Raw genomic sequence first — 13,225 nt, forward strand, 5'->3', positions numbered from 1 at the left:
TCCCCGTGCAAGGAGTGCAAGGAGCAGTGTTAGGGAGTTCGTGCTTCCAAGGAAAAGTATTTGAATGCTGAGCGGTGGAGCGTGGTGCAGCTCTGTGGATTACCAGATAAAGTCAGAAATAAACAGATACAGCTTGTGTGATTGGCTAATGCATCTGAAAACCACTAAGATTTGGTGTCTCCAGAGGTGTGCTCTGCTTTTTTAACCTTTTATGCAGGAGCAGTTTTTCACACCCTGATAACATGTTCTCCACAATGTATCTAAAAACATAGGAATGCAAAAAAACAAGTATACAAATTACTTGCTATCAGTGGTAAGACATGTAAAGCAATAAACAAAATATCATAATTGACCCTTAAATCAGAGATGCATTTTAAATGAGGCTGGCAAGTAATAATAATAATAATGATCTTTATTATAGAGCGCTTTTCTAAACCCACGTTACAAAGTGATTTACAGAGGGCAGTGAAATCAAACATGTGGGTCATAATTAAATAATTATAACAAGCAATCAGAAATACAACCAAAACTCAAGTGTCTTTGTGCAAATAGACCAAAGGCAGTGTCACCAGCAAGAGGGCGATAGGTGAAAATCATTAAAACCAAATAAACAAATAAAAAGTTGTCAATAAAAGCAAAAGTAAAAATTAAAATTAAGTAATACCGGGAAAAGCTCTACGATAAAAGTATGTAGAGATTAAAAAGAGGCCGCTGACTCTGCTGACCTGATTTCTTCAGGCAGCTTGTTCCAGAGTTTCGGGGCTCTGACTGTGAAAGCCCTGTCAACTCTGGTTTTTAGCTTTGGCTCAGGAACATCTAAAAGACCTCTGCCCGAGGATCTCAGGCTACGAGCTGGTTCATAAGCTGTTAAAAGGTCAGATGTAGCACGGAGAGAGGCCGTCAACAGCTTTAAAAGTCAACAGTAGGATCTTAAAATCAATTCTGAAACATACTGGGAGCCAGAGCAAGGAGGCTAAAAGTGGGAGAAGTGGGAGTAAACCTCTCCACTGTATCGTTACCATAGACCACTCATCATTATGAAACATATGATAGAAACATACTGTGTGCATAACAAGTGAAGTGTTTAGTTACTCTGTAATAGTAAGGCAGAACAGCACTTGTGCAACACAGATTCTGCCTGAGGCCGGACATTTGGACGTTGCTAAGGACAACTGATAGTTTCAAAAACACACTGATAACCTCACACTAACACTGCCTTTTTACTGAGAGTGATGTATGTTTGAGTTTCAAATAAATCTGTCCGCACACACTTCACTACAACACTTCTAACACATGTAAAATATTGCAACTGGATTTGTGTTACCTCTTGTGTGGCTGTAAGATTTGACTTTTAATCGGTATTATTTCTTCGTTACTGGCTGTCAGGGTTTTGATTTGCACCTTCATACAGCTTATTGTGTATGAAGTTTAAAAAAAAAAAAAAAGACACTAGATTTACCCACATTAATATGTTCAAGGAGGCTGCTTTTGTTTTTGTTTGTATAAAGTTTCAGGAACAGCCTGTTGCATTGTTACATTAACTTCCCTTAATGTAATTTTGCATAAACTTTCTTATGGTTCAATGTGGAGCACAGGCTGTTTATCAAAATCAAAACAAATTTATGCAAACATGTATTTACATTTTAAGTAGACCACAGTTAATGTTCACTGAATGTCATACTGTATTCACTGTGAGTCATCTCATGCACGTGTTGTTTGCTGGATACAACAGATTTATACAGTGAAGATCTTTGTCTCTGAACACCAGGCCATTGTCTGATGTTCTTATCCACACCAAACATGACCATTACTGAGGGATTTCCCCACACTTACAGCAGGTGCACCTGGGACTATTACTTGCAGATATACATGTAGCTACTTGCAGAGCACCTTGCTAAATATTCACTTTTCGCTGTATGGGAGTGCGAACAGGTCTGACCAGTTTCCATTGAGTACTGGTGTCTACTGTAGGTTGTTGTTTCTTCACAGTCCTGACTACTACTAACATTTTCTTTCTCACCTGTTGTGTCTTCATTTAATTCACACCTTTCTTTCTTTCTTTAGATTTTGTAATTTGGTCGTTTGGCATTTGTGGTTGTTTCACCACTGATCTCAAAGAGTACAGGACAAGTTATTAAAGCCCACAGAGGGAAGTCCAATTATGAATGTCAATAACGACATGTATTAGGAAGTAAGACAATAATTAATAAATAAGTAAGCGAAACTTGCTTCTGTGTTTTGTTTAAAGACAGCAAAGCTCCGGTCCCTGCTGCTCGCAGTGCGCACAAATGAAGCTCAAAGTTTCCACAGGCCAAAAAACAAACCCTCAGTCACTCCCTATTTAACAACCAGAACGGCTTATATCCTGACTTGTGGGTGGCTTATGTTAGCCCATATCACAAGTAGACCACTCGACTTTCACATATTATATGGCACTCTCATTAAGAAAAACATCCAAATGAGATTTGCAGCTGAGGAGTCCTCCATCAGAAAAATAACAAAAAAAAAAACAAGAGCATTAAGAGAATTATCTGAGCCATCGTGTTTTCAGAGTAGAAAAGAACAAAACAGATCAGAAAGTGACACTATGGTGTTTGATATGTGGAGATGTCTTACAGTCTCGATGCTACTTCTCTAAAATATCTCTAAAATTCTCTCTAATCACTTCTGCAGACTCAGATTCTGGTTCCTGTTTTTGTCATTTGACAATGTGTCATGCCTCACTGAGGATCCCACAGAGATACTTACTGTGCCTAAACCACCCACTGAAACTGTGACTGTGCCTGAACAATGGCCTCAGGGCTCACAGTGATGACATCACACACACACACACACACATACTTCCCAATCTGGTACATGAAACTACAGTTTTTTTTTTCAAATTTCTTAAAAAAGACGAACAATGTAGGAGGACGATTTTCATTACATCACAAAATAATATTATTTTCATAGAGAACTGGAGGCACAGTTATGTTTCAAAACAGGATGTTCTTATAACTTTCCTTCTTTTAATTAATCAATTAATGAACAAAACATTACATTTTGTAAACTTTAGTTTCCTGCCCTAAACATTCAAAATAACTGATGTGTTTCTGTATGTATGTGCAGTACTGTATATACACACATATTTCATTCATATCTGTTGATTAACGTTATATATATTTAACCACGGGAAACTCAATAAACGTGGCTTATGTGGACAAAGCTAAACGGCCAAAATTATAACTTTGTATTGATATATGTACTGACCCAGCCAGTTTAACTGAAGGCTTGGACATCTGAGCGAAAGTCAAAGCCAGCCGTTACTGAGAAGTCTGGGCTTGCCTCAGACTACCTGTTGACACTTGTCACCTCTCCTCCCTCTGGCATTTTCTCATGGCTGCTGGAGTCAAGTCTTTTCCCTGCTTCTGTGAAGTTTGTCCTGCTCCCTTCTGCAACGTTGCCTCAGTGAGGAATGAATGCAGCATCAGCTCAACGTGACACTGTCATTGACTTTCAAAAATGCAAACACTCTCACACAGTCGCCTACATTCAGCCTTTAAGATTTTTTTTTTTTTTTTGTACTTTTTTTTTGTACTTCATTGAGTAAGAAAAAAGATTATTCAGTATCTGATATGTAAGGGCACAGAAGTTGTTGCATGTGTATGAGCAACATGTTTACTGTATATGCATTTTTTTTTTTTTAAAACATGAGGCATGTTCCTGCCTGAGGCCGATCAGGACCTTCCCATCAGGACTAATCTCACCCTGAGACCATCTCTCCTCAGAGTCTTAATTGTGGAAATTCCTCCCTGCTTCCTTGTGTGTGGAACCCAATCTCCATAGCCAGGCCACAGCAGCTTTAATGATCTTACCTTGGATAAAATAGAGGCATTATAGTCCTAACGGCCGTTTTGGCTCTTAAACACTGCCTCTATTCATTTCTGAAACAATCTGATTCTCTCTCTACCTCTCTTTGCCCCCTCTCACCATTCCCTCTTTTTGCAACTGTTTGTCAAATGGAATCACTTGGCATGGTGTTTGCCTTTTCTCCAACATCTCCCTCCTGATGTCTTCTCACTGCCGTGGAAAACTTTCAATAATTCAAGTGGGACCTGGGCTGCAGAGTGCACAATCTTCTCCAAAGACAACCTGTCAGAGAAGGCAACAAAACCTTCAGACTTTAAGGACTGACATCGCTGAAAGGTCAGTTTTGTTTTCTCTTTATTTTCTCCTGCCCTACATCTCATGAAGTATAATTCTGTGATTGGTATCGATATATAAACTGGGTTTATATGGAAACAACAACTCATTTTATTGTTGTTTTCCTTTTTAATAGCATCATTATTAAATATCTTGCGGTCTGTTTTCTACTTATAAAAATATTTTCATGGGCATGTCCTTTGGCTGTGCTGTTGTTGCGGTTCTGTTTCACTACTGTATGATAGGCCTGTTTAAATCAGTGCAGTCCGTACAGGATGTACTTCATTAGTTGTGCAATAAATACCTGAGGATACTGGGATTTATTAATACCAGAATGGTCTGAGCAGGGATCCAACCAGCTGCCCTTCTCTATTTTATAGTTTAATAAAGTCACTTATTTATGACGAACAATGTGAGAACTTTAACAATATGCTGGTTGTGGGAGCTGACATCGACAGTTATTCGACGTATATAAGTCATTTTTGTTTTAAATATTTGCAGTAGAAGAATTTAGCTTCAACTACTCTTATCTTTTTCATAACATTGAGCCTGACTAAAATTCTGTGTATTTAATTCTAAAACCAAGAAACAGTGCAGTAAGGAAGAGAATGGTATTGTTATACACTTATTCTACACATTCGGATGGAGACATATTTTCACTCGTACACCAGAAACTCCCTGAGCTGAGACCAAAGGTCAAATGTCGACAGACATTAGAAGCAAAATCCCAACAAGAACTTCTTTTGGTCTACAAAAAACTAAACTTCAGATTGTTTTATGAAAACTATGGAAATGACAGGTAACTTGAAATAAGCATCGACTGTTTGTTTCAAGTTTTAGTTGGAAGAACGATTTGCACTTTTAGGAAACATTTTGAAGGAACTAAACAAAAGCAAAGTCATCATCTTTTAGCAAAGGGTTCCTCATTGTTCCGGAAAAGCTGACATTTAATGCACGCACGATTTTCAGCTGACATTCAGGCAATGTCACATCACCTTACATTACAAAAAACATTTTGGAAAACAGGAACAAATAAGCTATAATGGCCTACACCATCATTTTGAGGGTGTGGCTGATGGTATTTTGTAAAATCTCAATACCTGTTAGTCACAGTGTGGCTGATCCACCTGTAACGATTACCTGGCAGAGACAAAAACTGACATGATGACACATGTCCAGGTAGGGAGTGGGAGTGGTGAGGGTAGTCATTACGTCACAGCTCTATGTGACAGTGTGTGTGTCTCAAGCCCCTCCTGGCTTAAGTGTATAAAAGACCTGCTCCGACCTTGCCCAAACATTTACTCTTGGGCTTCAACCAAGCAAGATTTTACTGACTTCCAGAGACACAACTTTTGGACCTTTTTTTTTTTTGACATCTGAGCAAGAAGCTTTCTGAGGAAACATGGTGTCAGCCAGCTGTCAGATGTTGGGCACTGCCCTGTGCATTATTGGCTGGATTGGGGTTATCGTTGCCTGCGCTCTGCCCCAGTGGAAAGTAACAGCCTTCATCGGCCAGAGCATCGTCACTGCTCAAACCACTTGGGAAGGCATCTGGATGAACTGTGTGATCCAGAGCACAGGCCAGATGCAGTGCAAGGTTTATGACTCCATGTTGGCCCTTTCCCGGGACCTCCAGGCTGCTCGTGCCCTCATCATCATCTCTGTCCTGATTGGCATCGTCGGCATCCTCCTGTCCATGGCAGGGGGCAAGTGCACCAACTGCGTGGAGGACGAGAGCTCCAAAATCAAGATTGGCATAGCATCTGGAGTGGTCTTCATTGTTGCTGGTGTTTTGTGCCTCATCCCAGTGTCCTGGACAGCAAACACCACCATAAGGGACTTCTACAACCCACTAGTGCCCCAGGCTCAGAAGAGGGAGCTGGGAGTTTCACTCTTCATCGGCTGGGGGGCCTCAGCCCTCCTCATCATGGGAGGTGCGATCCTCTGTGCCAACTGTCCTCCCAAGGATAACTACTCTGCCAAGTACTCGGCTGCCCGCTCATCTGCACCCAAGGACTACGTCTGAGGAGAGAGAAGCCAAACGAGGAAGCCAAGAGACTGTAAAACGGACTTGAGTCGAAGGCTTTGTGATCAATGATACTGATCCATATTGCCACATTTAGTATGATTTGAATTTCACACTGATGTTATGGAGCTCACAGTTTGGTTTGATGCTGTCATGTTGAGTTACTGCACTTCTGGATTTGTTTCATCTGTGCCAAGAAAAAGAGATGTGCACCACACCCAGACAACTGCTCCTGAGGCAGAAAAGATCAACATTTAACATCATGATTACTTTGATGGATTGTCTTTTCCTTTTACATATCATTTTATTTTAAAATGTGTTTTATACTTGATTGTCTAAAACTGTAAATAAAGATTTTTTTTATCAATAGTGAATCATCATGTTTCGTGTGTCCTTTGAAATTATTACATATATACATCTGAAACTAAAATTGAGCCTTCAGAAAGAAGACGAGGTTTGGCTCTTATATACACAACAAATATAATTTAGCTGATTAATATCCAATTAGTAGTGATACAAAGTTCTACACATCAACTGGTCCCAAAATAAATCCTTATTTTCATTGCCATTATCATTACTATACTCCTTTACTCATCAGCTCTGAATAATTTCTTTTTTGATGTTAGAAAAATGAAACTTTTTATTTATAGTTATTTTATGATACAACATAATCATTGAAAAAGCAATAAAAATAGACTCAATACAACAATATTACAATGTGGGTGGGAAATCAGTCTGTATGAAAAACATGCAATGAATATAGTCTCTCTCTCTCTCTCTCTCTCTCTCTCTCTCTCTCTCTCTCTCTCTTTCTCTCTCTCTCTCTCTCACACACACATATATATACACATATATATATATATGTGTGTGTTAGCTCTGAAATGGGAACTAAAGCTTTAATTTAGTGAAGCGCTTCCTGTCTAAGCGATGTCCTGTCCAACACTGCCCCCTGCTGTTAAAAAGAAACACACACACACACACACACACACACACACACACACACACACACACACACACACACACACACACACACACACACACACACACACACACACACATACACTCCTTTTGATTTCATTGTGCTATGAACTAATATCTGTATTTTCATTTACAATTATGAGAATGTGGAAGTTGTCCTGGTGCTCTTTTCTGGTAGATCTTGTGGTTTGTCTTCACGTCTGACTGAGCTGTTGCACTTGGGCTCAATGCTGCAGTTTTCAGAATATTTAGAAGCCTGTTCTGTATCACATGCTCATGTAGGTAACAGTATTTTTTAAATCAAGTTTAATTGTTTTATAATTAGAATCAACTACAATTAAACCACAATCAAACTTGAATCCATAATACACTAGTATAAATATTCACCACATTTATTCAGTGTTGATGGACAAAGTCATTAAATGTTTCTTTTTTCTGGTGAAAGTGGGTTAGTTATTCATCCATCATATGCCTGAATAAATTCAGTTCATGGACAAGGAACCAGTATTTTTTTTGTATCTGACCTTGAAGCTTTGGATTTCTAGCAGGTCAGCACAACTAAAGGTCACTGGGTCTCTGTTTGTGTGTAAACTCCTTCCAGCCAAAAGGAGCTGAGGACTGCGGTATCACATACCCTCATGTCTCTGTACCTTCTTCTCACACATCAGCCTATAAATACGAGCTCACACCACTCCACTCGTCTTTCTCTCTGGATTCTAACTTGTGAGGAGCAAAACCGCCGACATGGTTTCTCAGGGGATTCAGATCATCGGCATTTCGATGGCTTTGATTGGCTGGTTCATGGTCATCGTGGTGTGCGCCTTGCCCATGTGGAAGGTCACCGCTTTCGTTGGCGCCAACATCATCACGGCTCAGACCATCTGGCAGGGCATGTGGATGAACTGTGTGGTGCAGAGCACGGGCCAGATGCAGTGCAAGGTGTACGACTCCATGCTGGCTCTGCCTCAGGACCTGCAGGCCGCCCGTGCCATGATCATCATCTCCATCCTCACTGGAATCTTTGGAGTGGTCTTGTCAATCGCTGGTGGGAAATGCACCAACTGCATCGAGGAGGAGCGGTCCAAGTCAAAGGCTTGCATCCTGGCTGGAGTTTTGTTCATCGTCTCTGGGTTGCTCTGTCTCATTCCGGTCTCCTGGTCCGCCAACACCATCATCACCAACTTCTACAACCCGCTGCTGATCGAAGCTCAGAGGTATGAGCTAGGAGCGGCGCTGTATATCGGCTGGGCGGCCGCTGCACTGCTGCTGATGGGAGGGGGACTGCTGTGTTGGAACTGCCCGCCAAAACATGAACACCCCCACTATGTACCCACATTCACACCTGTGAAGTCAGCCTCCACATCAAGAGAATACGTATAAGATGGTTTGCCCCTCTACATGGACTCTCAAGGTCACGGGAATAGCAAGAGGGAAACTTCACAAACATATATTCACAAGTGAAGTAAATATGGCATGAGTCCGACAAGCTGACCCATGAGGTTCTATTGCGGTTAGTGTTTCTCACATTTTGTCTTTCAAAGCAGCAGTAACTAACGGCTGCATTCTATTTAGCTGTGTCAGCGCGCCCTGGGACTGTGCATGCTGCTTGCCACACCTAAATGGAACAGCATCCTCACTGATGTTACCACTGTGCTTTTCCTGCTTTTCTAATTCAAAACCAAAACAGGAACTTGGCTTATGATTATGTTTTATTTAAATATCTAAAATCTAAAACTGAAATAGCCTTTTGAAATTTTGCATTCACTGTACTCCTTGATGAATTACTAGGATTTGTATTGTGATAATAATTAATTTGTGTAAATATTTATTCAGATCGTTCCACAGTGTAACTATCTTGATTGTCATTTAATATCTTAACAAATAATGGCAGAATAAATATCGCTTCCTTCATGTAGAACTTAAGCTACTTAAGCAAGATGAGTGATTACATCTGCCTGAATAACAAAAGAGGGTGTAAGTAATTGCTTTCTCTTGTAAAACACTGTGTTTAGCATTTTTATTTATTGTTCGTTTGCAAATTCCATATTTAAGTCTATGAACCTCTGAATGCTTTATATACTGTATCTGTGTTTGCTTGTGAAAGTTGTAATTTTCTATCACTGTAAATAAAGCATATTTGTAATGGAAGGTTATTGTTTGCCTCATATTATTCTATTCAACACCATGCAAGGAGCAGGTTAAATAAGCCATCAATACAATAGTTTCCAAAGGAAACAGGATGCATGCACATGTACATTAAATATCCATCTTTCTTATTTCAGTGTTTGAGTGTTCACTACTACTGGGCTTCTTGTTTTTGAAAGAGGAAACATTTAACACAATTGTGCTTCTCAGTAGGAATTATCCTCCAGTTAAATGCAGGAATGGAAACAGTATCTTATATATTATAATTTCTCCTGCATGAAAATTTAATTTAAGCTTTTAACAATCTGCTCTTTAAAGGTCTTTAAGGATCCATCATGGGTTCTGTCCCCGTCATCAACAGATTTCACAAAACAACAACTTTCCTCACTGGACCTGAATGTGGAAATGATTGTTGGCACAGTATCAGGTTACTGATACTTACTGAGTAAGGTGTGTGAAAGTGTCACCAGTCTGTTTACACAACAGAGGTATCTATCATGGGATGTAGGAAGTGTTTTTGAAATGCAAAGTCACAGTCTGAGTTTCATTTTATGCGACTGGCTTCATGTGTCTCATCACTCCATTAAGGTTTTCATTTGTCCACAGTGTGATTCTACCTCACACATTACTTCTTACTTTTTGCACATTTGCATATGTAAATCTTTTGGCAGGACCACAACAGTAGGGCCCGTCCTATAATCTGGAAGGTTCCTGACTGAGTGACTGAATGATCATATTTCCACAGTTGGTCAGCTGAGTGCCACGTCACTGGAAGTTTCTGGTGCAAACAGGTTCTATAAAGGGGTTTTTTACAGCCTGCAGTGACTAACTGCCGTCTCCACTGGTGTTGGTCGACCTAGCAGCGGCATCAAACGAAAAGTCAGTCGTTTTGACAATTTGCTGCACCTGCCTGGAGCGACTTCTTTTTCTTCTCTTTCAACTTTTCAGTTCAACCCTTGCTTCATAGCATGTTTTTCATCCATGTTTTTTATGCACTGATACACGGACTAGCGGTTGGGTCCATGTTTTATCTGATTCATCATGTTCTGATGTGGAGCGCCTGATTGACAACAACTGTTGCAATCATTTTACAAGTAAATATAGCCGAGACAACGTTGCAGTAATCAGGATTTGACCACAGGTGGTCCTAGGTTTTGGCTAACTGTGTGTTTATTATTATTACTACTTTATTGTAATTTTTGCTTTTTATTTATTTACTTCCACTTTGTACTAACTTTACTTGTTCATAAGGATTTAAGAAGTGTTGATCCATAAGAAGATATATTTGTGGTTTTAAGAACCAAAAACCATCTCAGTTTAGTTTTACATCTCCTCTCTCAGGCTTCTCTCTGGAGCTCTGTTTACTGAGTGATCCAATAAAAATATAGCAGATTTCAGGTAAACACTCAGAGAAACCAAATACTGCAAGGTTGGATGGTTGGTTCAGGTGGGCGGGGCTTTGGATATGAATGAGGGTGGTACCTGCTTTGTTGTGACATCACAAAGTTCCAGAAGTCCTGACGGCCGGTTTTAAGCTGTGTTTGGAGGTTCAGTGTAATCTTAAACCACCACAATCACCACTACTCTCATTTCAAATTGCCACAGCAAAGAGCCTGTTTGACAAAACAACAACTATTCACAATTTGATTATTTGCAGCTCTGATGTGGTTTCAGGACCTTTGAAGTCACTGATTTGTTGTATCTCCATCCAATTACCACATCCACCCTGCAGAAATAGTGCATTCGTTTTTTCGAGAACAAAAGGAAGACTTAGTGTGAAAAGGGATGCCACTCCTCTCGCTCCACAGGAATCTTGTTTGGCCAGAAGAACTCACCCGACGATGGGCCAGCCCACCTCCTGTACGGTCTCTGACAAACAACAAGTCAGAGAGCTGTGTCACTCTGAAAGAAAAACAGACCTCTGCGCTGAAACACTTCTCTCTCCTGCCACAGACAAAGCCTCTTCGCCATGGGGAGGATTGGCAAGGAAGTGGCAGGTCAGGTCATCAGCTTCATAGGCCTGATTGGAGTGGCGGTGACCTGCGGGATCCCCATGTGGAGAGTGACCACTTTCATCGGAGCCAACATCGTGACTGGTCAGATAGTGTGGGATGGTCTGTGGATGAACTGTGTGATGCAGAGCACGGGACAGATGCAGTGCAGCCTGAATGAGTCTGTGCTGAGGTTGTCCCCGGATCTGCAATCCGCCAGAGCTCTGGTCATCATCTCCCTCGTCTTCGGCTTCATCGGCTTCATGATCACCTTCATTGGAGCCAAGTGCACCAGCTGCCTGAATAAAGATTCATCAAAGGCCAAGGTGGTGATCATAGGCGGCTGTCTCATCATTCTTTCTGCCATCCTGGTCCTGATCCCCGTCTGCTGGTCTGCAGCCATCACAATCTCAGACTTCGAGAACCCCTTGACGGTCGAGACGCGGAAGAGGGAAATCGGAGCATCCATCTACATTGGCTGGGCCTCTGCTCTACTTCTTCTTGTCGGTGGGATCATCTTAACCACGTCGTGCCCTCCTCAAAAACACATGTATGGATACCCAGGCTACCCACCTGCACCAATGTACCCATATGCAGGCCCAGTGGCAAACCCAGCAACATATGGTCCTGTGTACGCTCCCCTATCCAGCCGACCATATACAGGGACAGGGACAGGGACATATGTACCCAACAAACCGTATGCAGCACCAGCCGCATATTCCCCTGCACAGTACCTGTAGAGATTGAGAGGACACACAGAGGAGAAAAGACTGAAATTTCTGCCACGATGGCTTCAGGAACTTGTTGTGCCACTAGAAAGCAAAAATTGCACCAAAATACACATTGTATTCATAGAGAATGGTATGTATTCCAATACATTGCTGGAATGTAAAAGTAATTCACTCACAAACAATCGTTGTGATCTTTGATTTTAATGAATCTTTTATAAAATGTTTCTCTTTGGGTTGATTTATTGACATAAGAGGAATATTGTGTCATCATGGCTTTGTGCATTGCTTTTCATAAGGAAGTTTCTCTTAATATATTTATATCCTTGTTATACAGAGCATATTTTGTAAATAGTGATGATTTGTGATGCGTCTGTTTTCTGTAAATGCCACTTTATTATTGAGATTATTCAAAATACTTTCAATAAAATGTTTGTAGTATATTCACTTGTCTGTCTGTGGAGTCATTATCGCAACATGTTTTATGAAATATTGTTAAATATCATCTATAAAGATGAGCTCAGGCAAGGCAGAGCCCATCTGGTGATTGAGAAGCAGGGAATGGTAAATGGACTTGCACTTATACAATGCCTTTCTAGTCTGACCACTCATAGCGCTTTGCAATACTTCACATTCACTCACATTCATACATCACACTCATACGTACAGTCATACACTGATGGAACAACCATCAGGAGCAATGTGGGGTTCAGTATCTTGTCCAAAGACACTTTCGTCATGCGGCCTGGATCGAACCACTGAGCTTCTAAATAATGGACGACTCGCTCTACCTCCTGAGCCACAGCCGCCCTTTTATTGAATCTTAATCATGATCCCAGCTGTCAACCATAAACAGCTCTAAATGGGGTTTTTGTTGTGATCCAATCAACTGCAGCATTGGTCAGTGTGAGTACATTCATTCTGACAGGAAAAAAACCAAATCATTTCCTTGAATAGCTTCGTAAATATGTGGTGACGGTTACACGGAAGTCATGTGTAAAACTGTGATGGCCCCCTTCTGTCAACGTCTGACATCCGGTGATACTCCGCTGCCCATGTTGCTGCTGTTTTTGAAGCTGAAACCAGTGACCGGACCTGATCTTCCAGTAAACCTGCCCAATCAAAGGACGGCTACTGGCAGAGCATTGTTTGAATGAGGAATGTAGAGCCTCATT

General features: G+C 40.9%; 3 protein-coding genes across 3 annotated transcripts; all 3 read left to right on the forward strand.

Annotated features, from left to right (window-relative positions):
• The first annotated feature begins 5,473 nt into the window (after positions 1–5,473).
• Positions 5,474–6,577, forward strand: LOC111216886 (claudin-4-like). Its single transcript, XM_022738533.1, has one exon. It carries the CDS (start codon positions 5,585–5,587, stop codon positions 6,206–6,208), a length of 624 nt encoding a protein of 207 aa, XP_022594254.1. The 5' UTR covers positions 5,474–5,584; the 3' UTR covers positions 6,209–6,577.
• A 1,329-nt stretch (positions 6,578–7,906) lies between these two features.
• On the forward strand, positions 7,907–9,328 carry LOC111216908 (claudin-4-like). Its single transcript, XM_022738557.1, has one exon. The coding sequence runs from the start codon at positions 7,931–7,933 to the stop codon at positions 8,564–8,566; it is 636 nt and encodes a 211-aa protein (XP_022594278.1). The 5' UTR covers positions 7,907–7,930; the 3' UTR covers positions 8,567–9,328.
• A 1,898-nt stretch (positions 9,329–11,226) lies between these two features.
• Positions 11,227–12,491, forward strand: LOC111216863 (claudin-4-like). Its single transcript, XM_022738497.1, has one exon. The coding sequence runs from the start codon at positions 11,301–11,303 to the stop codon at positions 12,060–12,062; it is 762 nt and encodes a 253-aa protein (XP_022594218.1). The 5' UTR covers positions 11,227–11,300; the 3' UTR covers positions 12,063–12,491.
• Positions 12,492–13,225: the final 734 nt, after the last annotated feature.

This window comes from Seriola dumerili, unplaced genomic scaffold, assembly GCF_002260705.1.
Source record: "Seriola dumerili isolate Sdu_G_001 unplaced genomic scaffold, Sdu_1.0 BDQW01000036.1, whole genome shotgun sequence".
Classification (NCBI taxonomy): Eukaryota; Metazoa; Chordata; class Actinopteri; order Carangiformes; family Carangidae; genus Seriola; species Seriola dumerili.

Bases quoted from the DNA above. Each gene is read 5' to 3' on its own strand.
- LOC111216886 (XM_022738533.1), top strand. From the start codon at position 5,585: ATGGTGTCAGCCAGCTGTCAGATGTTGGGCACTGCCCTGTGCATTATT.
- LOC111216908 (XM_022738557.1), top strand. From the start codon at position 7,931: ATGGTTTCTCAGGGGATTCAGATCATCGGCATTTCGATGGCTTTGATT.
- LOC111216863 (XM_022738497.1), top strand. From the start codon at position 11,301: ATGGGGAGGATTGGCAAGGAAGTGGCAGGTCAGGTCATCAGCTTCATA.